General features: G+C 42.6%; 1 protein-coding gene across 1 annotated transcript in view; it reads right to left on the bottom strand.

The window, feature by feature from the left end:
- Positions 1-968: 968 nt before the first annotated feature.
- The window catches only part of TMEM248 (transmembrane protein 248), a 31,994-nt gene continuing 10,252 nt past the window's right edge, over positions 969-22,710 (bottom strand). The window contains exons 2-7 of the mRNA XM_082671168.1: positions 13,462-13,638; positions 9,285-9,570; positions 7,460-7,610; positions 5,749-5,932; positions 4,259-4,402; positions 969-3,687 (exon numbers count right to left, since the gene is read on the bottom strand). Coding sequence (XP_082527294.1) covers positions 3,667-3,687; positions 4,259-4,402; positions 5,749-5,932; positions 7,460-7,610; positions 9,285-9,570; positions 13,462-13,620 — 945 coding nt within the window. The 5' untranslated portion in view covers positions 13,621-13,638 and the 3' untranslated portion in view covers positions 969-3,666. The remainder of the gene's footprint in view (positions 3,688-4,258; positions 4,403-5,748; positions 5,933-7,459; positions 7,611-9,284; positions 9,571-13,461; positions 13,639-22,710) is intronic.

Here is a 22,710-nt window from a genome sequence, read left to right on the forward strand (position 1 = left end):
AGAGAGAGAGTTTGTTCAAGACAGCAAGTAAGTTCACAATGAGCTGGACTGGACTCCACAGCACACCTCGGGTCTGTGCATTCACTCCGCTTCTCTTGGAATCCGCAAGGACAGTGGGCACGTCCGAGGACCTTCAGGCACAGTGCACCCACCAGGACAAAGAGGTGCTTACAAAGCACCATCTCCAACTGGACTTGTGGGCTGGGTCCATGTCAGATTTTACAGACGGTAGGGAAGGAAGATGTGAGCTCTTATTCTCCAACGGCTTCTGCATCGCGATGGAAACACCACACACAAACCTCCGAGTCCGAGGAGGGAGCAGCGTTCCACGCACTAGAGACGGCAGGACGAAGCGAAGGAGGTAGAAGCAAAAGCCCGTTGAGGTGTCCCGTCCTCAGCACTGTCCTGTCCCACAGAGCACCCAGAGGCTGGCCCCTACCACCCAGCCCCTGCTGGAGAGCGAGGGAGGGAAGAGCCACAGAGCCCCTGCCCACTGGGAAAGGGAAAAATTCACGTTAGTGAACATGACTGCCCTTTACAAATGCGGAGGATGCATTTCCTGGCAAAACAGGCCCGGCCGACGCGGGAGCTCTGTGCCGGGAAGTCAGAGCCGGCTTCTGGAGCCCCGGGCTGAGTGCACACGGAGGGCGCGTGTATAAGAAGAAGGGTGTCTTTAAACTCTCATCCCCGTGCAGATGCTCCTCACGCTCTGTATTACGTCCTCCTTCTGGGCAGGAGTTGAGTCAGCTCTGCGAGCACTTGTTGGTCCAATACACTAAAAGAGGTTTGTACTCTCAGCGAGAAGACCCGTGTGCTTGGTGAGACCCAGAAGGATACCACTGCCCGCCCCTCATCCTGACGACGGGTGACACTTGGAAAGAACAGCTTACAGAACACCCCCAATTACTTACCGCACGTGTTCTTCCCTTAGAAAACACCCATCAGACAGAAGGAAATGGAGACACAGCAAATTCAGATTTTTTATTCTGGAAAGCACATATGCACATATTTCAAACACAGAAAATTAATTTGGGAGTGAATGCCGTAACAGATCAGCTACTGACCATCATGCAGCAAGGTAAGTGAAATGGATTCGCTGGCCCTCGAAACCCCACAGTGCCTGCAGGAGGGTTGAAAAACTAGGATGCTGAATCCCTACGTACTGCCAAAGAAAACGCAACCGAAGTGGCAGGTTCCTAATGACGAGAAAAACTTACAGATAGATAGATAGAATCAAAACTGATTCAAGTCATACAGTGAAAGGACAAAAGGAAAAAGGAAAGAGATCAATATGATCTGAAACAACCATTTTAATAGTAAGTTGCTGACCTTTTATTGGACTCTGGTCCAAGATGCCTGAGGATGAGCCAGTGTTCCTGCACGGGGTCACCCCTGAATGGCAGACAGACCCTGTCTGTGACACTCTTCTCATCCTGAGGCCCTCCAGCAGGAGACAGCAGAGGACAAGGCCTTGTCTGCTAGTGCCCAGGTAGTAACAGGTCCTCTGGGCTTGCTGAGGGTCAGTGGGCCCAGGCCCCATGGGCTCCCCTCCTCCCTTTGTACACCTGGCTGACGCTGGGTTTCCGGAAGATCTCTGAGAATCACCTGCGAGGGAGAATGCTGGATTTTAAAGTGAGTGACCCGACCTCATGACAAGTCATACCATCCAGGCATTTTTGGCACTTCCTTTCCTCATGCCTAACAGTGTCCCTGCTCCCCTGGCTACAGATGCCAGCCAGTCCCTGTGATTAAAACAAGGGCCATTAATGTTAGCAACAAGCTGGATCGAACAAACCAGTGAAAGTGACTTTTTTCACCTGTCTTCCTTTTATATTACTCTGCCAGTTCTAAATCTATTCCTGTAACTCTACTTCATGGGGATTTTATTAATTCAGTAGCAGCTTCCTCTAAATCTGTTGGTCTTAGTGATACTGATGTTTCTAAAGGCCAAGCCAAATGGCTCTTTCTCAATCTTGTCTCAAAGTCTCTAAAGAGAAAACTAAATTAACCGGTTAGCCATGCATCATGTAAGCAACTCATATCATAAAAAAACTGGATAGACAAGTATGATTACTGCGCTTGAAACATACTAAAAGGAAAAAAAGGAATATTAACATATCAAGTTACTATGATGATTATTTTAATAACAACCTTAAGTAAAAGCCCACAAATGTTTTCCATTTAAGAATGCCTGGATATTAAAAGAAAAAAAAAAGCCTGGGATAAAATGTTCTAGGCCAATATATTTCAGACTGCAGGGCTGGTTCTAATTTAGAACAGAATACAGACCTGGAGTTAAGAGAAAAAAGTGCTGACTGACAGTCGCGCCCAAGGTTTTAACTGCCCTTCTGCTATAACATGGCTTGGGAGAACACAGAAATCATTAATGACTATGGGTTAAGGCAAAAAGCTATTAAGGAAAAGAAAAATGGTAAGAATACAAGTAACAAGAAAGGGCTGGAAAAGATGCACAACTGTTTTTTAAAATGAAGATGGTTTGGAAGGAAAACAGGGATAAAGGAATTAGATCATCAAAATGTTATAGGAAAGAAAAACGCTTTTGGTTTTCCCGATAAATGGCAAATCAGAATTGCTTTCCTTCAAATTTCACAGGCATCGTTTACTTAATGTTACTGATCTACTACTAGTTGCCATTTCCTTCTGAGAATGTTAATTGCATAAAAATAAATGCCAAAAAACCAAAGAACACCCAGGAAAGAAAACCCATCCCCTCTTCAAAGAAAACAAGAAACCCTGTCATAACTATTAGACCGACTCATCACCCTCTCTCTCCATACTGTCATCTGCATTCCAGAAGAGAACAGCTCGTTTTCACTCTAGAGCCGTGTGTACTTCATTTTTAAGCCCTTTTGAGTGAGGAAGCTGTTTTAACTTTTATAATGGAGGGAAGGGACAACAGAGAAGAAAAAGACAGTGGAACATTCTGTGCCAACTCAACTCAAGACCGAATTCCTCGCTGTCCACGTGGAAAATGAAACTTGGATCTGTACCATGTAGGTGACTTTTAAATATTTAACTTTTTACTCAACATAAAAGCACAAATCTGTCTTAATTATAGTATTAAAATGTGACTATTTTTTCTTCAAAGGAAAAAAAAAACTTAGGTATGTTTTCTTGCAAGCAAAATGGAGAAAAAGGTATTATTGTTGTTACTATAATTATTAAGCCACAGACACATAAAATCCACAAAATGGATTGGGGTGGCTTTGGAAATGCAGTATCATATCAAAGGTGCAGACTGTTTTGAACATTCTGTACAGATCGGGCTGAAACAAGAACCAAAGCAAACCTCAACCCCACCAGCAGTGAAGCGCCTCTGGGACCCTGGGAAAGACAGCATGGCCTGCTCTGACGGCGAGGTCACGAATCCTCTCCGGCGCTACTCAGGATCATCCCGCCAAGTCCGCAGGTGAGGCTGAAGGGTTCTGGCGGTGCCCAGTGCGAAGCACGTGCATCATTGGACCAATTTCTGAACAGATTTTTTATAAATATATACAAATCAGTTACAGGCACTTGAAATGTCTTTGGCTGGAATAACCCAACATTGCAAGATAATGTATTCACAGAGTGTCCAGGCCCAGGCTGGGTTCAGCAGGCAATGATTATGGTTCTCTCAGTCTCTCTCAGAAAACGGCAGCCGTGGGATTAGGCATCAGCCAAAGCCACCTAGAAGAGAGCAAGACGGCAGCCCAGTCACGCAGCAAAACCTGGATGACCCGGCCCCACCAGCACTCTTACCAGGTTCTGGTCCTATCCCAAACCCAGGGAGCCACACCGCACACATCTATCAATCAGTCAGGGGAACTATTATCAGTCAGGGGAACTATTAAACCCCTAAGAAAATAGACCTCATCTAGGAGGGAATGAATAGAAATCTGAGCCTCCTGCAAGACGCAGCTGACCCTGCAGAGCCACTGTGCTGCGATACAGCGTTATGTGTCTGGAAACCCGGAAGAGCATTCTGGGAGGTGACTTCTCAAGCCCGTGGAATCGGAGGGGAGGCAGCCCTCAGGGTCAGCCGCTTGCCAGTGGGGATTAGAGAACACTTTTTTCCCAGCTGAGGCCTGGGTATATGGTTGAAGATGCAACACCATAATTGAGGCTGAGGGGAGATGACTGCTGATAAAAAGACAGGAAGTAATTTCGCTGGAGGAAAGGAATCACCCACAATAAATGGAATAAGGACTAATTGGGACCTTCTGGTGCAATGCTGGGTCAGACCCCACCCACCGCTCACCTTCTCAGGACAAAATTCAGGATTGCTCTGACGCAGTTTGCTGGGTCTGCCTTTGATAACCGCATAGCAAAACATCGTTATTACCATCACGAAGAGGAAGTAACTGGTGTGCATGAGGTGCAAGTTTATTAATGAGCGGTCATCCTAAACAAAGAGAACAAACCAGAAACATGTGCACTGAGTTACTGAGGATTTTAATGCTGGGTTCCTGGAATCAGGGTGCACAATTTCCAGACTTGCCGCAACTATCAATTCACACGGGAATCGACAGCTAAACTATTAACGCTGGAGCTTGTTAAGTGAAGACAGAGTGTTCCCGACACCACCCATACCTTCCCTTCCTAAGGGGGTCCTATGCCCGAATCCCCCCGCCCCTGACAAGGCCCCATAGTCTTTAACCCCTGCTCTTCTCTTTACGTCCTCTTGCTCTGACAGCCCTCAGCTTGCATGGCTGACAGCCCAAGCCTGTGTTCCTAACTCCTAACTCCTTCCTGGGCCTTTCCCCACTTGGACAAGCCCCTGGCTGGAAACGCTGAAGCCGGCCTTGACTCACTCCTCCTTGATGTCCCACAGGCAAGCAGCCACCGGGCTCGGCCAGTTGTTGAGATCCCAGCCAGGCCCCCACTCCTGTTCCTTCTCACAGCTCCAGGCCTCAGGCGCCATCCCATTTACACACATCAGTTGGGCAGACAAGTCTTCCTGACACACTGCTCTACAAATTCCCTAGAGCCCAAACTCAGGCAGTGATGGCCTCGTCCGAGGAGAAAGTCTAAACACCTCAGCGAGGCACAAAGGGCCTTCTGGAGCCTGGCCCCTGCCCACCATACAGCCTGATCCCCATTGCTGCAGGCCCCTGGTATACCACTGTCCACAACTTGATAAAAACGCGGCATAAGGAAAGAGAAGGACGGACCGGGCACAAAGAAAAATCCACCTGGCATATACGGACAGAAGAAAAGAGGATTTACAAAAATTCAGTGCAGTCTGTTAAAGGTGGGCTCAAGTCAGAGCAGCAAACTAAACTAGCAAATCATCCACTAGTCCATAGTACAGTGCCTTCTGCCCATTTCCTCCTTACAAAGTAAAATCCTACACAGGCATCAATAACTAGCCAGAGTCATCTCCTCCTATTGACTTCTGCCTTTCTGGATTCTGAACTATTTATTGCTCAGACTGACACTAACCCAATACGCTTCAGTGAGTGGCTGCGTGGATGAGTAAGACTGAACCAGCCTCTGCTGTAGCCCCAGGTTAGGCACACAGCAGTGCTCAATAAATAACTGCTGTTGAACAAAGCGGGAAACAGAACAGAAGCAATTTTCTTAACCCAATGGGCGGCATGTTTTTCCAAGTCTCCAGCACTCCACCTGGTCTCCCAACCCAGCTGGACAGCGAGAATGGCAGGGGCTAAGCTAACCCAAGGAGGTAAACAGGGCCTGCTCGAACAGTTCCTGGACACACACACACACACACCAACTGTCCTCACTTACATCCGGAACAATAACTGTCAGCTTGGGGTTTAAAGCATGGTAGACCTTTCCAATGGCCCCCTTGTAACACCAGAAAGCGTTGTAGTCTTGAGCATATTTTGTGTTGGCATCTCTGGCAGTTGTGAAGATCTTGTACCAGAGCGTGGCGTTGCTGTAGGTGTCAGGAGCACAGTGCGGCGGCTGTCTGCAGGAGAAGACGGGGCAAGACACATGCTCAGCGGCCTTGAGACATTTACTTGTGTCTCAGCCACCAGCGCTGGCATAGCACCAAGAAGAGCCACACGTGCAGAATGAATAAGAAACATATTCTCTTGAGATAAATACCATTATATTTTTAGTTCAGTGATTTTTTTTTTTTTTTTTTTGTGCGGTACGCGGGCCTCTCACTGTTGTGGCCTCTCCCGTTGCGGAGCACAGGCTCCGGACGCGCAGGCTCAGCGGCCATGGCTCACAGGACCAGCCGCTCCGTGGCATGTGGGATCCTCCTGGACCAGGGCACGAACCCGTGTCCCCTGCATCAGCAGGTGGACTCTCAACCACTGTGCCACCAGGGAAGCCCAATTTCTTTAAAAAAATTAATAAACACGTAAAGAATAAGAAATAGGCATCCGGCACTTAGGAGTCTGGGTGTTAGACTTCTGCCTTCAGAATTCAACCCATGTCCTCTCGCATATGATGTGGCCAGAAAAGGACTCGCTCCTTTTAAGCCCATTTTCTCAAATTATCTAAACTCTTAGTCACAACTGGAAGTCTTACATACAAAGTTCTCTATCAGATATTACAACCAACAGCAAATAATGCTTAACTTGTCCTACAAACCTCCAAATGTCTAAAACAGATAAATCCCAGGATTATTATTTTTAAAGGATTCACCCTAAGATTCTTTTAAATAGGCTACATCTTGTGTATTTCATGTAATTATAGATCATTATCTCCTTTCCAGAGAAAGGAGAGGCAAGAAAAGCCTTAAAGGCAAAGCGCTTACACTGACAGCTGCTCAAAAAAAATATGAAGCAGGGCTTCCCTGGTGGCGCAGTGGTTGAGAGTCCGCCTGCCGATGCAGGGGACACGGGTTCGTGCCCCAGTCCGGGAAGTTTGCACATGCCGCGGAGCGGCTAGGCCCGTGAGCCATGCCACTGAGCCTGCGCGTCAGGAGCCTATGCTCCGCAACGGGAAAGGCCACAACAGTGAGAGGCCCGCATACCACAAAAAAAAAAAAAAAAAAAAAAAAAAAAAATATATATATATATATATATATATATATATATGAAGCAAAAGTTTCAGAAACAGTAACTATATCACGGAAAATAATGTTCAATTTATACTATCAATTTAAAAAATAACTCTTCCTGGATAATGGAGACGAACAAAACCTTTATCTTTCAGGAGCCTTAAGTGTCATTATGGTCACAGGATCAGCTCTTATTCATCTTTCCTGTGGCTTCTTCTACCAACAGGAAAGGCCACCTAAAACTTACACACAGCAACCAGATGCTTTCACAACCTTGTTGAAACACTAACCCTCTGATACTTCTATGCAGAAGTTTTACCTTTAGAAAACCAAAATTAAACTGAAACAATCTTATAGACAGGTCCCAGTAATGACAATTCTACAAAGTAACATGAGGCAAGCTGTCCTGAGAATTTGCTCAGGCATCCCAGTCACGTTTACAGTAAATGGAGCTTCTTATGGGGTCAGGAAAGTACTTACACAGTGACAGGGAACACGCCAGGGTGGGCTGTGAGGGTCATGCAGGCTGTGAACACCACCTGCTCACAGTGGCCGTGAAGGGCACAGTCATCCGAGCTCCAGGCTGTGGGCAGGGTAAAGGTAATGTTTATCTCCTCGTGGGCTTCTCTGCCTGGAAAGAGAAATTGGTTTTTTGGTAAGTAAAGCGAGAATTCATACATTTATTATTCTCTGGAATCTGAATGAATCCTGACATCAAACCCACCCAGGAATCACCTATCGGCCCACTGAACTGGGACCCCTGCTTTTGTGGGGTTTCAGGAATAACAGCAGTTCCGAGCCAGACTGAGGCCTGCTCACCTGGCAGAGCCACAAAATGGCAAACGGAGAGGGGTCACCTTCAGCCAAGGCCTGGAGTTGCCACGCAAGGGCCCAGGCCATGCCTCAGTGGGAAGGCTGGGGCTGGGTAAGTCATCACCATTGTTACAGCTTTCATACAGCACTCTTACCATTTTCAAACTGCTTTTTTACTACTTCACTTAAGATGTACCACTATCCTAAGAACATGACCAAAGAAGTGTTACTGTTCCCCTTTACAAACGAGTAGACTGAGGATCAGACGGCTGAACAGACTTAAGAAAGGTCATGAGACGGGTGAGTGATGAAGCGTAAATGAATAAGGTATTCGAACATCACAGCGGAAGAAAAAGGTCCACTTGCTACGTGGAAAACCCAGATGTCGCCCTTACCTCCTTACATGGGAACAGCTCTCACCTGGTACAGCCAACAGGAGGCTGGCAGGCACTCCCAAGTTCCTTCAAGGACTTTAAAAGGTTCTTGGTAACCAAACCAAAGATGATTCTTCCAAGGCCCAAGCCTCTGGCACAAAGCCTTTCCTGATTATTCCAGCTTCTACTTTCCAACCTTCTCCTAAATCACCTACAGTCACCTGAATCACCTACAGTCTGTCATGGGTTTAGCACTAGTCCAAGGGCAGTGCTCAATGTTCCATAAGTGTTTATTTTTAATATTATTTAACAAGCATTTATATAGCATTTCCTTTGTGCCAGGAACTATTTTAAGTGCTTGATGAATATTAACTCACATTACGCTTGTCTCTTCCTTATCCCAAAATTCTAAAGGGAAGAGACCAGGCTTTTTCTAGTTCTTAGCCCAGTGCATTCACAAAATTTTAAGACTAGTAGCAATATCTGTAGTATGTACTGAAAACTCCAAAATGATGAGCCAGAATAAAAAAATTGGTGTTTTTAACAGACTCACAGATATAGAGAGCAGACTTGTGGTTGCCAGGGGGTGGGCTGGTGGGGGAGGGATGGATTGGGAATTGGGATTAGCAGAGGCAAACTATTATATACAGGATGGATAAACAAGGTCCTGCACAGGGAACCATATTCAATATCCTGTAACAAACCATAATGGAAAAGAATATGAAGAATATGTATAACTGAGTCACTGTGCTGTACAGAAATTAACAACATTGTAAATCAACTATACTTCAATAAAATTAAAGAAAAATAAAAACTCAAAAATTTTAAAATGTGTGTTTTTAAATATTAAGACCAGAAATAGGCCTTATAATTTTTTCCCAGTCTCCTACTCTTATGGGCTTTTATTGAGAGCCTACTGCATACCAAACACTTTAATAGGTGAAGATGTAGTAGAAATGGTCCCTTCTTGGCTTCGTTTAGTTCAAACTCAACAAAAGGGAAGACATATACAAAAAATAAAAAACAGTCTGATGAGTAAAACCGTACACTCTAATGCTCTGTGTTGTAACAGCTGTTACCTGAGAAAGCCTGGAGAGAAGTGGCTGACACTCACATACCTGAGAGTCCAATCTGATGCCCGAGAACGGTCGAGTACAGATGGGTGACGTTGCGAGAGTACCCGCCAAAGGGTTTGAGTGGGTCCAGGGTTAGTGTGATTGCAACTGAGATGTTCACTGGGCCTGAATCCTCCAGGGACTGTGGGGACTGGGTGGACATCCTGGCCTGGCCGCTGGTCACTGTGCTTTCCAGAGCTGTGGTGTCGTTTGTGAGATGCTTTAGTGTTTCATTCTCTGATACGCACAAGTCCAAATCATTAAACCGCAGCAGAAAGGTATTCCAATCCTTCAGTAAAACGAGAGAGAGGAAAACAAGCCTGAGCCGACTGAAAGTGCTGCCAGTGCAGTGACAGTCACAACCCACGGTGTGGCATCACACAACAGGGGGACCATGCCTCAGAGTCAGTCCTTCAAAATACAACAACACAGCATTCAGCCTCTTGTGCTGGCGTAATAGTGTGGTTTTTCAACCACTCTCACATTCAAAATCTAAAATATAAACTCTTCATTGGCATGAGCTATTACACTGTGAGATTAAGCCAACTTAGGAAAATATGTAAAGAAAAAAAGGGTCTTAAACTTACAGGAAATGATCTAGCCTCAGAATCAAGCTTGAAAAGAAAGATTGAACAAAAGTAGTAAAATATTAAAAGTATTAATCCAAACTCATTTAGCAGTTACAATTAGTTATTTTTTAAAAATTAAGGCCGCCTTAAAATATTTTCTCCTAAGGTCAATTTTCTACACCTTGCTTTCTGTCTTGGGAACGCAAAACTGCAGTAACTACCAACACTCGTGTGGTACTGTCCCCCCTCGTCATGGACTTTGGATGCCACTTTAGAACAGGAACAATTTCAAAAGGGAGGAGAAAAGATGTTTTCAGGCTTCTCTTAATATCTGTACTGATGGTTTAAATTATAAGCAGTTTTAAAACTGACACCAACAAAGTACCCACCAGGGTGTGTGTTTTTAGTTTTAGCAGACACCCAAAGATGAACTCAGGCTAAAACAGCAATAACAAATCAACTGAGGCTGTTACATACAACTTCTTTCTCCCAAGCAACATTATCTACAAAAAGGTGCCAAAGGTGAAGACAAACCAAGTTACATTTTTTTAAAATAAATTTATTTATTCATTTTATTTTTGGCTGCGCTGGGTCATCATTGCTGCATGCAGGCTTTCTCTAGTTGCGGCGAGCGGGGGCTACTCTTCATTGAAGTGCGCAGGCTTCTCATTGCAGTGGCTTCTCTTGTTGCGGAGCATGGGTTCTAGGCATGTGGGCTTCACTAGTTGTGGCTCGTGGGCTCCAGAGTACAGGCTCAGTAGTTGTGGCGCACGGGCTTAGTTGCTCCACGGCATGTGGGATCTTCCCGGACCAGGGCTCAAACCCGTGTCCCCTGCATTGGCAGGCAGATTCTTAACAAGTGCGCCACCAGGGAAGCCCCAAGTTACATTTTTTAAAAAAATTTGTTTTTATTTTTGGCTGCATTGGGTCTTCGTTGCTGCACACAGGCTTTCTCTAGTTGCGGCGAGAGGGGGCTACTCTTTGTTGTGGTACGCGGGCTTCTCACTGTCGTGGCTTCTCTTGTTGCGGAGCACGGGCTCTAGGCATGCAGGCTTCAGTAGTTGTGGCACATGGGCTCAGTAGTTGTGGCTTGCAGGCTCTTGAGCACAGGCTCAGTAGTTGTGGCACATGGGCTTAGTTGCTCCACGGCATGTGGGATCTTCCCGGACCAGGGCTCGAACCCATGTCCCTTGCATTGGCAAGCAGATTCTTAACCACTGTGCCACCAGGGAAGCCCCAAGTTACATTTTGAATAATTCTAACATTGATTAAAAATGCCATTCGGAGTAATCCCTAACCAGTCAGGTCTACCTTTATAGCCTCAGTTTATCAGTATCTGGCATTTAGTAAGAAGGCAACCAGATATTTCAAATTACATTTTCCCTGACACCTACAAACTCAGCAGACCATTAAAGAACATTAGGGCTGAAAATGAACATCCTAGTCTCACCCCTTCCTATTCCAGACATGAGGAAACTGAGGCCCAGAGCAAATCAGGGACTCTCCAATGCCAGCTGAGTTGAAGGCAGACTTAGAATTGTTTTCTGATTCACAGCACCAAACTTTCCCCATACACCTAGGATCCTCATTTGAAAATAAAATCACTAAATTAATCATAATCAAAGTTCTGCAGCATCTTGCAGCTCTGCTTTCCTGCAGAGTTCGAGTCCATTTTGAACAGCTGGCCAAGGCCAATGTCAGGCCCCATTTTGATTAAGGGCTAATTATCCGGGCTACATCTTAACCATTGATCTTGGCTGCGTGTTCAACATGGACTTGAGCTTTGAGGGAGAGCAATGCCAGGATGCTGAAGAACTTTGGTTGCGACTAGAATGTTCATTTTCAGCCCTAATGTAGGTACAGCCTGTTTCGATAACCTTTAAAGATTCAGGCAGGGTCAGAAAAGGGGGAGAATGAAGCCAGCCAGCAGGTATCTTGGTAAGAAACTCTTTGGAAGGGTTTCACAGGAGAAATAGCTAAAACTTGTTACTTTGTATTAGAGACTTAATGTGGGAAGGTGGTCCCTTCTTGCTAACATCACCTATGATCTAGAATGCCACAGAGCACAAGAGGAAGCATAATCCCCGTAACACTGAGCAAAACTCTCCTCTTCATCACAAGGCACACACGATGCAACAATAATGCAATCCCTATCCCCGCCCCCATGGCCACTCTCACCAACGAACACACCCAAGAAGAAAAAGTGTAAGAGAAGACACTCACAGAATCTAAGACGGGAACTAATTTGTCCTAAAAGACACTTATCCACCAGTAAATTCACCATATCATTGATTCAGCATAATTTCTAACGCATAAAATAAATTTATTAATAGGGATATTGTTATTCACCTCTATTAAACAAGATTATCAACTGTATTGTTTTCTGATATGCAGAAACACTTTTTAAATTTATTTTATGATATTTTTGATTTTTGGCTGCATTGGGTCTTCGTTGCTGCATGCAGGCTTTCTCTAGTTGTGGTGAGCCGGGGCTACTCTTTGTTGTGGTGTGTGGACTTCTCACTGCGGTGGCTTCTCTTGTTGCGGAGCACAGGCTCTAAGCATGCGGGCTTCAGTAGTTGTGGCATGCAGGCTCCATAGTTGTGGCTCGTGAACTCTAGAGCGCAGGCTCAGTAGTTGTGGCACACGGGCTTAGTTGCTCCGTGGCATGTGGGATCTTCCCAGACCAGGGCTCGAACCTGTGTCCCCTGCACTGGCAGAGTCTTAACCACTGTGCCACTAGGGAAGTCCCACACACATCTTTTAAAATCTGTATTATGACTGTTCAAAAATTATTATATGCCTAGACTAGCGATTAAAGAGCAACGCCCAAATAATTCACTTAAATTGACCAAAAAATAAAATCTAGAAGGCAAGTTTGTAGATTACTGAAGCTTTCCTTGATAAGAAAAAGGCAAATATCTTTGGAAATAAGATCCTGCTTTCTAATTTCTTTAGAATTTCTTCTTCTCCAATGAAAAAGCTATCAGTACAGCTGATAAAACTCCATGACAATATATGGCTTTAAAATAACAAATGTTGGCTTCCCTGGTGGCGCAGTGGTTGAGAGTCCGCCTCCTGATGCAGGGGACACGGGTTCATGCCCCGGTCCGGGAAGAGCCCACATGCCGCGGAGCGGCTTGGCCTGTGAGCCATGGCCGCTGGGCCTGCGCGTCCGGAGCCTGTGCTCTGCAACGGGAGAGGCCACAACAGTGAGAGGCCCGCGTACCGCAAAAAAAAAAAAAAAAAAAAAATGTTTACAGTTTTTAAAAATTGTAGTTAGCTAATTTAATATGAATAGCAAAGAAGTTAGTTCTTGATCTTCTTGACACAAACATTTTGCAAATATATTTTCCAAAATACATGTTTCATTGCTGAAACAGTCTAACTAAAGCTGGTAGCATTATTTAAATCAATAACTATCTGACTAGGTTATTTCCTAACAAAGTGAGCCACAGCAAGATGCAAGACCAAAAATTCTGAATAAATATTACTCTTTCTCACTGGGATAAAAGTCACAACCAAAGAAAGGTATATGGAGAGCCAAAAGGTGTTTTCCCACTCTATAAAGGTCCAGCCAGTCTGAGAGGAGAACTTAGAATTTACTATACCTCTGCCATTTCTGGTGACTTGATCTCCTTGATTTTGAAGAAATAGCCCAAGGTCAGGAAAGCTATTGCCATGGCGCTTACACTGATCATAAAGACCACCAAGGGGGGCCGGCTGCTGATGTACACCTTCAGGTTCTCCAGGGGGTTGATGTTGAACATTATTCTGATCAGCTCCACCTGAAAGGAATGAATCAGAAGATTCACCCACTGACTCGCCAAAAGAAAACCTATGACTCTCACTTCTGTTTCTTTGACGGTTTGGGGGGATGAGGAGGTCACTCGTTATTGAACTTGAGAACTATCTGATCATAAATCCATTCAAAAGACTAGAAGGAAATAGAAGAGCACTAAATGCTAACTGTCATTATTTCCAAGTGGTAGGATCTTGAAAGATAGGCATTCTTTCAGTTTGAATTTTCTAATTATTCTTTAATGAACATTTGCTACTTCCATATTACTTAAGAAAATGTTTAAGTCAGTAATACGACACAAATACATGCCAACATGTACAAAAATAAACTGAGGATACTCTTATTTCCTACCACTGAAGAGCTGAATCCTATTTATTCAACATTCTGTCCTGTTCACCACCATACTCATGCCCATCCCAGCACCTGGCAGAGAGTAGGCACTCAACAAGTATTGAATTTTATCACTCCCCTGCTTAAAGCCCTCCTAAGGCTTCCCACTGGACCTGGCATGAGATTCCTGTGAAGGCCCACAGGGTGTCATGATCCAGAAGCCCCGCCAACCTCTATGATTACCTCTCCACCAACATTCCCTCCTCATTCACCGGCCGCTGGCCACACTGGCCTTGCTATTTTTCAGGATCAGCTTGTCAATTTCTGCAAAGAAGTCAGCTGTGACTTTGATAGGGATTACACTGAATCCACAAATCAGTCTGGGGAGTACCACCACTTTAACAATATTATCTTCCAGTCCACGAACCTGGGATGCCTTTCCACTTATTTCCGTTCTCTTTCATTTATTTTAATATTTTGTATTTATCAAAGCATATGTGTGCACTTCTTTTGTTAAACTTATTCCTAAGTATTTTATTCTTGGAATTTTGAACATGTCCTATCTGCAGGCTTTTTACCTCTGCCTGGAATGCTTTAGCCCCAAATTTCCACATGCTTGCTCTTCTTAGAATGCAGGTCTATGCTCAGTAGTCAGTTCCTCAGAGAGCCCTTCCCTGACCACCCTCAGCCCCCGGCCTCCCAGGACCCTGCTTGACTTCCTTCACACTGTCTAGTTACGTTTCTACTTGTTCATAGTCTATCACCCCTCATTTGTGAGCTCCAAGAGAGCGGACATTTTGCCAGTCTTGCTCACTGCTATGGCCCTGGCTCCTGGTCCCCAGAACAGTAGCTGGCATGTAATGAGCTCTTATATACATGATCAGACTACAACACTAAAACTATTTAAAAAATCTGTGCCAGCTTTTAAATTTTAGAGAGAAAAAGATGCATCAACAGCCCCTAAGAACCAATAGCGACCGCGTGCAACAAGCCAGGCTGTGTACCTGTTTGTTTTCACAAGAGTCTTTGACTCAACATTCTGTTTCTGAGATTTATCTCTGTTGATTCAGTCTACTGGGTTTACCTGCTGTATAGGATGCAAGTGTATCACAGTTGAGTTATCACAGGCATAGAAGCCCAGCTGGGTTCTTCCCACTGTTTCACTCACAAAGGGCACCAGAGCAGGCACAAGAGTGGTTCTAACACAACGAGGTCACCAGTAGGCCCGTCTGCAACTTGACTTTATATTGTCAGACTCTCCGAGGAAGTCATACCAGTTTACACTTCCCCCAGCAAAGAAAAGGTTCGCTCCATTTCCCAACATTCATGCCAACGCTTGATATTCTAAGGCAATCTTTTGGATCTGGACCAACGAGATCATGTGAAATTGTATCTCACCATTATTTTAAATTACAGCTCCCTGAAACAGAATATCCTTTTACTTCTTTATCGGCCATTTAGATTCTTCCTAGGTGAACTGCCTGAATCTTTGGCCATTTACCAGTAGGATGTTTGTCTATGTCTTCTTAATGTTTAAAATAATTTTTTGACATTTTAGACACTGAGCCTTTTCCAATTTTTTTAAAATGACATATATAACTACTCCAAGCTTTACAACAAAGGTGAATCATCACAACAAACCAGCTTTACAACATATGCTAAAGGAACTTCTCTAAGTGGGAAACACAAGAGAAGAAAAGGACCTACAAAAACAAACTCAAAACAATTAAGAAAATGGTAATAGGAACATACATATCAATAATAACCTTGAATGTAAATGGATTAAGTGCCCCAACCAAAAGACACAGATTGGCTGAATGGCTACAAAAATAAGACCCATATATATGCTGTCTACAAGACCTACTTCAGACCTAGGGACACATACAGAGTGAAGGTGTGAAGGGATGGGAAAAGATATTCCATGCAAATGCACAACGAAAGAAAGCTGGAGTAGCAATACTCATATCTGATAAAATAGACTTTAAAATAAAGGCTGTTACAAGAGATAAGGAGGGACACTACATAATGATCAAAGGATCAATCCAAGGAGAAGATATAACAATTATAAATACATATGTACCCAACAGAGGAGCACCTCAATGCATAAGGCAAATGCTAACAACCAAGAAAGGAGAAATCGACAGTAACACAATAATAGTAGGGGACTTTAACACCCCACTTACACCAATGGACAGATCATCCAAACAGAAAATAAATAAGGAAACACAAGCTTTAAATGACACGATAGACCAGATAGATTTAATTGATATTTATAGAACATTCCACCCAAAAGTGGCAGAATACACTTTCTTCTCAAGTGCACATGGAACATTCTCCAGGACAGATCACCTCTTGGGTCACAAATCAAGCCTCAGAAAATTTAAGAAAATTGAAATCGTATCAAGCATCTTTTCTGACCACAATGCTATGAGATTGGAAATCAATTACAGGAAAAAAAGTGCAAAAAACACAAATAAATGGAGGCTAAACAGTGCACTACTAAATAACCAAGAGATCACTGAAGAAATCAAAGAAGAAATAAAAAAATACATAGAAACAAATGACAATGAAAACACTACGACCCAAAACCTATGGGATACAGCAAAAGCAGTTCTAAGAGGGAAGCTTGTAGCAATTCAATCTCACCTCAAGAAACAAGAAAATTCTCAAATAAACAATATAACCCTACACTTAAAACAACTAGAGAAAGAAGAACAAAGAAAACCCAAAGTCAGTAGAAGGAAAGAAATCATAAAAATCAGAGCAGAAATAACTGAAATAGAAATGAAGAAAACAATAGCAAAGATCAATAAAACTAAAAGCTGGTTCTTTAAGATAAACAAAATTGATAAACCATTAGCCAGACTAAGAAAAAAAGGGAGACGATGCAAATCAATAAAATTACAAATGAAAAAGGAGGAATCACAACTGACACTGCAGAAATACAAAGGATTATAAGAGACTACTACAAACAACTATGTCAATAAAATGGACAACCACAAAAAAATGGACAAATTCTTGGAAAGGTTCAATTTTCCAAGACTGAACCAGGAAGAATTAGAAACTATAAGCAGACCTATCACAAGTAATGAAACTGAAACAATAATTAAAAATCTTCCAACAAACAAAAAAGTCCAGGAAGAGATGGCTTCACAGGCGAATTCTATCAAACATTTAGAAAAGAGCTAACACCGATCCTTCTCAAGCTCTTCCAAAAAACTGCAGAGGGAGAAACACTCCCAAATTCATTCTACAAAGTCACCATCTCCCAGATACCAAAACCAGAAAAAGATATTACAAAAAAAGAAAATTATAGGGACTTCCCTGGTGGCGCAGTGGTTTAGAATCTGCCTGCCAATACAGGGGATACGGGTTCGAGCCCTGGTCTGGGAAGATCTCACATGCCGTGGAGCAACTAAGCCCGTGCACCACAACTACTGAGCCCCCGTGCTGCAACTACTGAAGCCTATGCTCCTAGAGCCTGTGCTCTGCAACAAGAGAAGCCACCACAATGAGAAGCCTGCGCACTGCAATGAGAGTAGCCCCCACTCGCCACAACTAGAGAAAGCCCATGTGCAGCAATGAAGACCCAATGAAGCCAAAAATAAATTAATTAAAAAAAAGAAAATTATAGACCAGTATCACTGATGAACAAAGATGCAAAAATCCTGAACAAAATACTAGCAAACAGAATCCAATAACACATTAAAAGGATCATACACCATGATCAAGTGGGATTTATCCCAGGTATTCAAGGATTCTTCAATATACTCAAATCAATCAATGTGATACACCACATTAACAAATTAAGGAATAAAAAACCATATGATCATCTCAATAGATGCAGAAAAAACTTCTGACAAAATTGAACACCCATTAATTATAAAAACTCTCCAGAAAATTGGCATAGAGGGAACCTACCTCAACATAATAAAGGCCATATATGACAAACCCACAGAAAGCATCATACTCAATGAAAACTGAAAGCATTTCCACTAAGATCAGGAATAAGACAAGGATGTCCACTCTCGCCACTATTATTCAACATAGTTTTGGAAGTCCTGGCCATGGCAATCAGAGAAGAAAAAGAAATAAGAGGAATCCAAATTGGAAAAGAAGAAGTAAAACTGTCACTGTTTGTGGATGACATGATACTATACATAGAAGATCCTAAAGATGTCACCAGAAAACTACTAGAACTAATCAATGAATTCGGTAAGGTTGCAGGATACAAAATTAATGCACAGAAATCTCTGGCATTCCTATACATCAACAACAAAAAATCAGAAAGAGAAATTAAGGAAACAATCCCATTTACCATTACAACAAAAACAATAAAATACCTAGGAATAAACCTGCCTAAGGAAGCAAAAGACTTTATTCAGAAAACTATAAACACTGATGAGAGAAATCAAAGACGACATAAACAGATGGAGAGATATACCATGTTCTTGGACTGGAAGAATCAATATTGTGAAAGTGACTATACTACCCAAAGCAATCTACAGATTCAAGGCAATCCCTATCAAACTACCAAGGGGGGCTTCCCTGGTGGCGCAGTGGTTGAGAGTCCGCCTGCCGATGCAGGGGACACAGGTTCGTGCCCCGATCTGGGAAGATCCCATGTGCTGCGGAGCGGCTGGGCCCGCGAGCCATGGCTGCTGAGCCTGTGTGTCCGGAGCCTGTGCTCTGCAACGGGAGAGGCCACAACAATGAGAGGCCCACGTACCACAAAAAACAAAAAAAACAAAAAAAAACACTACCAAGGGCATTCTTCACAGAATTAGAACAAAAAATTTTACAATTAGTATGGAAACACTAAAGAGCCCAAATAGCCAAAGCAATCTTGAGAAAGAAAAACGGAGTTGGAGGAATCAGCCTCCCCAACTTCAAACTATACCACAAACCTACAGTAATCAAGACAGTATGGTACTGGCACAAAAACAGAAATATAGATCAATGGTACAGGATAGAATGCCCAGAGATAAACCCACACACATACGGTCACCTAATTTATGACAAAGGAGGCAAGAACATACAATGGAGAAAAGACAGCCTCTTCAATAACTCTTACAGGAAAACATAGGAAAAACACTCTTTGACCTAAACCACAGCAAGATCTTTTCTGACCCACCTCCTAGAGTAACGGAAATAAAAACAAAAATAAACAAATGGGACTTAAAAGCTTTTGCACAGCAAAGGAAACCATAAACAAGACAAAATGACAACCCTCAGAATGGGATAAAATATTTGCAAATGAAACAACAAAGGATTAATCTCCAAAATATACAAACAGCTCATGAAGCTCAATATCAAAAAAACAAACAATCCAGTTAAAAAATGGGCCGAAGACCTTAATGTCTAAATTTCACCAAGGAAGACATACAGATAGCCAAGAGGCACATGAAAAGATACTCAACATCACTAATTATTAGAGAAATGCAAATCAAAACTACAATGACGTATCACCTCACACCAGTCAGATGGTTATTATCAAAAAATCTAGAAACAATAAATGCTGGAAAGGGTGTGGTGAAAAGGGAACCCTCCTGCACTGTTGGTGGGAATGTAAATTGATACAGCCACTATGGAGAACAGTATGGAGGTTCCTTAAAAAACTAAAAACAGAACTACCATATGACCCAGCAATCCCACTACTGGGCATATACCCTGAGAAAACCATAATTCAAAAAGAGTCATGTACCACAATGTTCCACTGCAGCACTATTTACAATAGCCAGGACGTGGAACCAACCTAAATGTCTATCAACAGATGAATGAATAAAGAAGATGTGGCACATATATACAATGGAATACTATTCAGCCATAAGGAGAAATGAGTTATTTGTAGTGAGGTGGATCGACCCGGAGTCTGTCATACAGAATGAAGTGAGTCAGAAAAACAAATACCATATGCTAACGCATATATATGGAATCTAAAAAAAAAAAAAGGCACTGATGAACCCAGTTGCAGGGCAGGAATAAAGACGTAGACTTAGAGAATGGACTTGAGGACATGGGGTGGGAGGGGGAAGCTGGGGTGAAGTGAGAGTAGCATCGACATATATACACTATCAAATGTAAAACAGTTAGCTAATGGGAAGCAGCGGCATAGCACAGCGAGATCAGCTCGGTGCTTTGCGATGACCTAGAGGGGTGGGATAGGGAGGATGGGAGGGAGGCTCAAGAGGGAGGGGATGTGGGGACGTGTGTATGCATATGGCTGATTCACCGTGGTGTACAACAGAAACTAACACAGTATTATGAAGCAATTATACTCCAATAAAGATTTAAAAAAAAAACCACTGTAGTATAGCAGAAACTAATGCAACATTGTAAATCAACTGTACTCTAATAAAAATTGAAAAAATAAAGTATTGCAAGCAATAACAGTGTTTCTTTCCAACACATTTCATTGTTTTTTCTTTTTCTTACTACTTTGACTAGAACCTTCAGTGAACTGATGACTAGAAGTGGCAACAATAGGAATCCTTGCCTCATTCCTGCCTTTAAAGCAAATGCTTCTAATGCTTCACTATTAAATATGGCATAGGTTAAAGGTTTCTGAAATTCCTCACCAGGTTAAAGTACCCTCTACTTCAAGTTTGCAAAGATAATTTCATTATAAATGTTACACTTTAATGAATGCTTTATCTGCAACCTCTGAACAATCAATTTTTCTCGTTTAATTTGTTAAAAGGAACTATGTTAATTCATTTTTTTCACGATGACTCACATTTGCATTCTTTGGATAAACTTAATCATGATCTTTTAAAACTACATTGCTGACTTATGTTTGCTAAATTTTATTCTGAATTTCCACACCTATTCACAAGTGAGATAAAAAAATTATAAGCCATTATCATTCTCTCTTTGACTGTATATACTCCTTGACTAGTATGACTAAGTCATTCTAGTACCATAAGATTAACTGAATGTGTCCACTCATCTTTTTTCTAGAACAATGTGTGTAAGATATTTGCTTCTATTTCTGGGAAGCTTGATAGACCTTGACCAAAAAACCATCTGGACTCCAAGTTTTTCTCTAGTTTTGTATTTTGGTGGGCTGTCTTAACTATTTATTCATGTTTTAAAAGTAAGTCTATGTTTTCTATTTCTAGTAAGTCAATTTTGATAAGATGTATTATTCTAGGAAATTGCCCAATTTATATATTTTTTTAAGATTTCTGGCACAGTATTATCTTGTTATTTGTTCAATTTTTACTTGTAGTCATGTTCTTTTTCATTACAGATGTTTTTGTGTTTTCTCCTCTCTCCTTGTAATCAGTTTTACCAGAGCTGTATTGTATTTGTGTTTTCAAAAAGCCAGTATTTGGTTTTATAGAGTATATCCAGATAACTTCTTTTTTTTTCTTGTTCAGTAATTTCTACATTTAAAAAAATTATTTTTCTCCATCTGCCTTCTTTGGGTTAACTCAGTTTGGTTTTTCTAACCTCTTCAGTTGGAATCTTATCTCGGATTTTTTTGTTCTTTTTTAATAGAAGCATTTCAAAATACAAACTTCCCTCAACATACTCCTTCTTTAGCTGCATTACTTTCCCTCACCATTAGTATCAATCTAATCCATCAGCAAATCTTGATTTTCTTTCCAAAATGCATCTCGCATCTACCCACTTTGCCCTATCTTCTTGTAAAGATGACAGAGACTGATCACTGTATCAGTCCTCTACATGTCTCTACAGCCCTATGACCTCTATATCCAAGTGCCCACTGAACATCCTTATATATTCTATAACATGTCCAAAACTGAACTAATCTGCATTCCTGCCTAATCTGACTCTTCCTCCTGTATTCCCCATCTCAATCTAGAACTTTGGAAAACATCCTAGACTACTTCTGCCCCATATCCAAGTAACTACTAAGTGCTAAAGATTCTATTTTTTTAAATAAATTTATTTATTTATATTTTTTATTTTTGTCTGTGTTGGGTCTTCGTTGCTGTGCGTGGGCTTTCTCTAGTAGCAGCGAGCAGGGGCTACTCTTTGTTGTGGTGCGTGGGCTTCTCATTGCCGTGGCTTCTCTTGTTGTGGAGCACGGGATCTAGGTGCATGGACTTCAGTAGATGTGGCTCGCAGGCTCTACAGCACAGGCTCAGTAGTTGTGGCACACGGGTTTAGTTGCTCTATGGCATATGGGATCTTCCCAGACCAGGGCTCGAACCCGTGTCCCCTGCACTGGCAGGCGGATTCTTAGCCACTGCGCCACCAGGGTAGTCCAAGATTCTATTTCTTTAACATCGCTTACTTCTGACTCTTCCATTCCACACTCCTCTGCTACTCTCCTTAGTTCAGGCCCTCATCATCTTCTTGTGCAACTATCGCTAAGAGTCTCAATTGGATCTTCCTGCTATCAGTCAAATAATCCATCTTCACATGCTGTCAAGAGTGATTTTTCCAAATGCAAATCTAATCACGTTACTGCTTAACTAGCTCAGAGCTCCAAATGACCTAGGGATAAAGTCCAAGCTCCTTGCAATGGCAGTCCACCACAAACTAGGTCTTGTCTACTTCTCAATGGTTTGACTAACTGCTTGCAATTCCCAGAACATATTAGACAATATTACAGCTTCAGGCCTTTGAGTCCACTGGTCCTCCTGACCATCACGAACCACATCTTACTACTTCAACTCCCCTCTTTCAAGGCTCAGCTGAAGGGTTACCTACTCTATGAAACTTTTCCCTCCCCCACCAGCCCCTCAGGGAGAAG

This window comes from Grampus griseus, assembly GCF_964374135.1.
Source record: "Grampus griseus genome assembly, chromosome: 14".
In the NCBI taxonomy this organism is placed as follows: domain Eukaryota; kingdom Metazoa; phylum Chordata; class Mammalia; order Artiodactyla; family Delphinidae; genus Grampus; species Grampus griseus.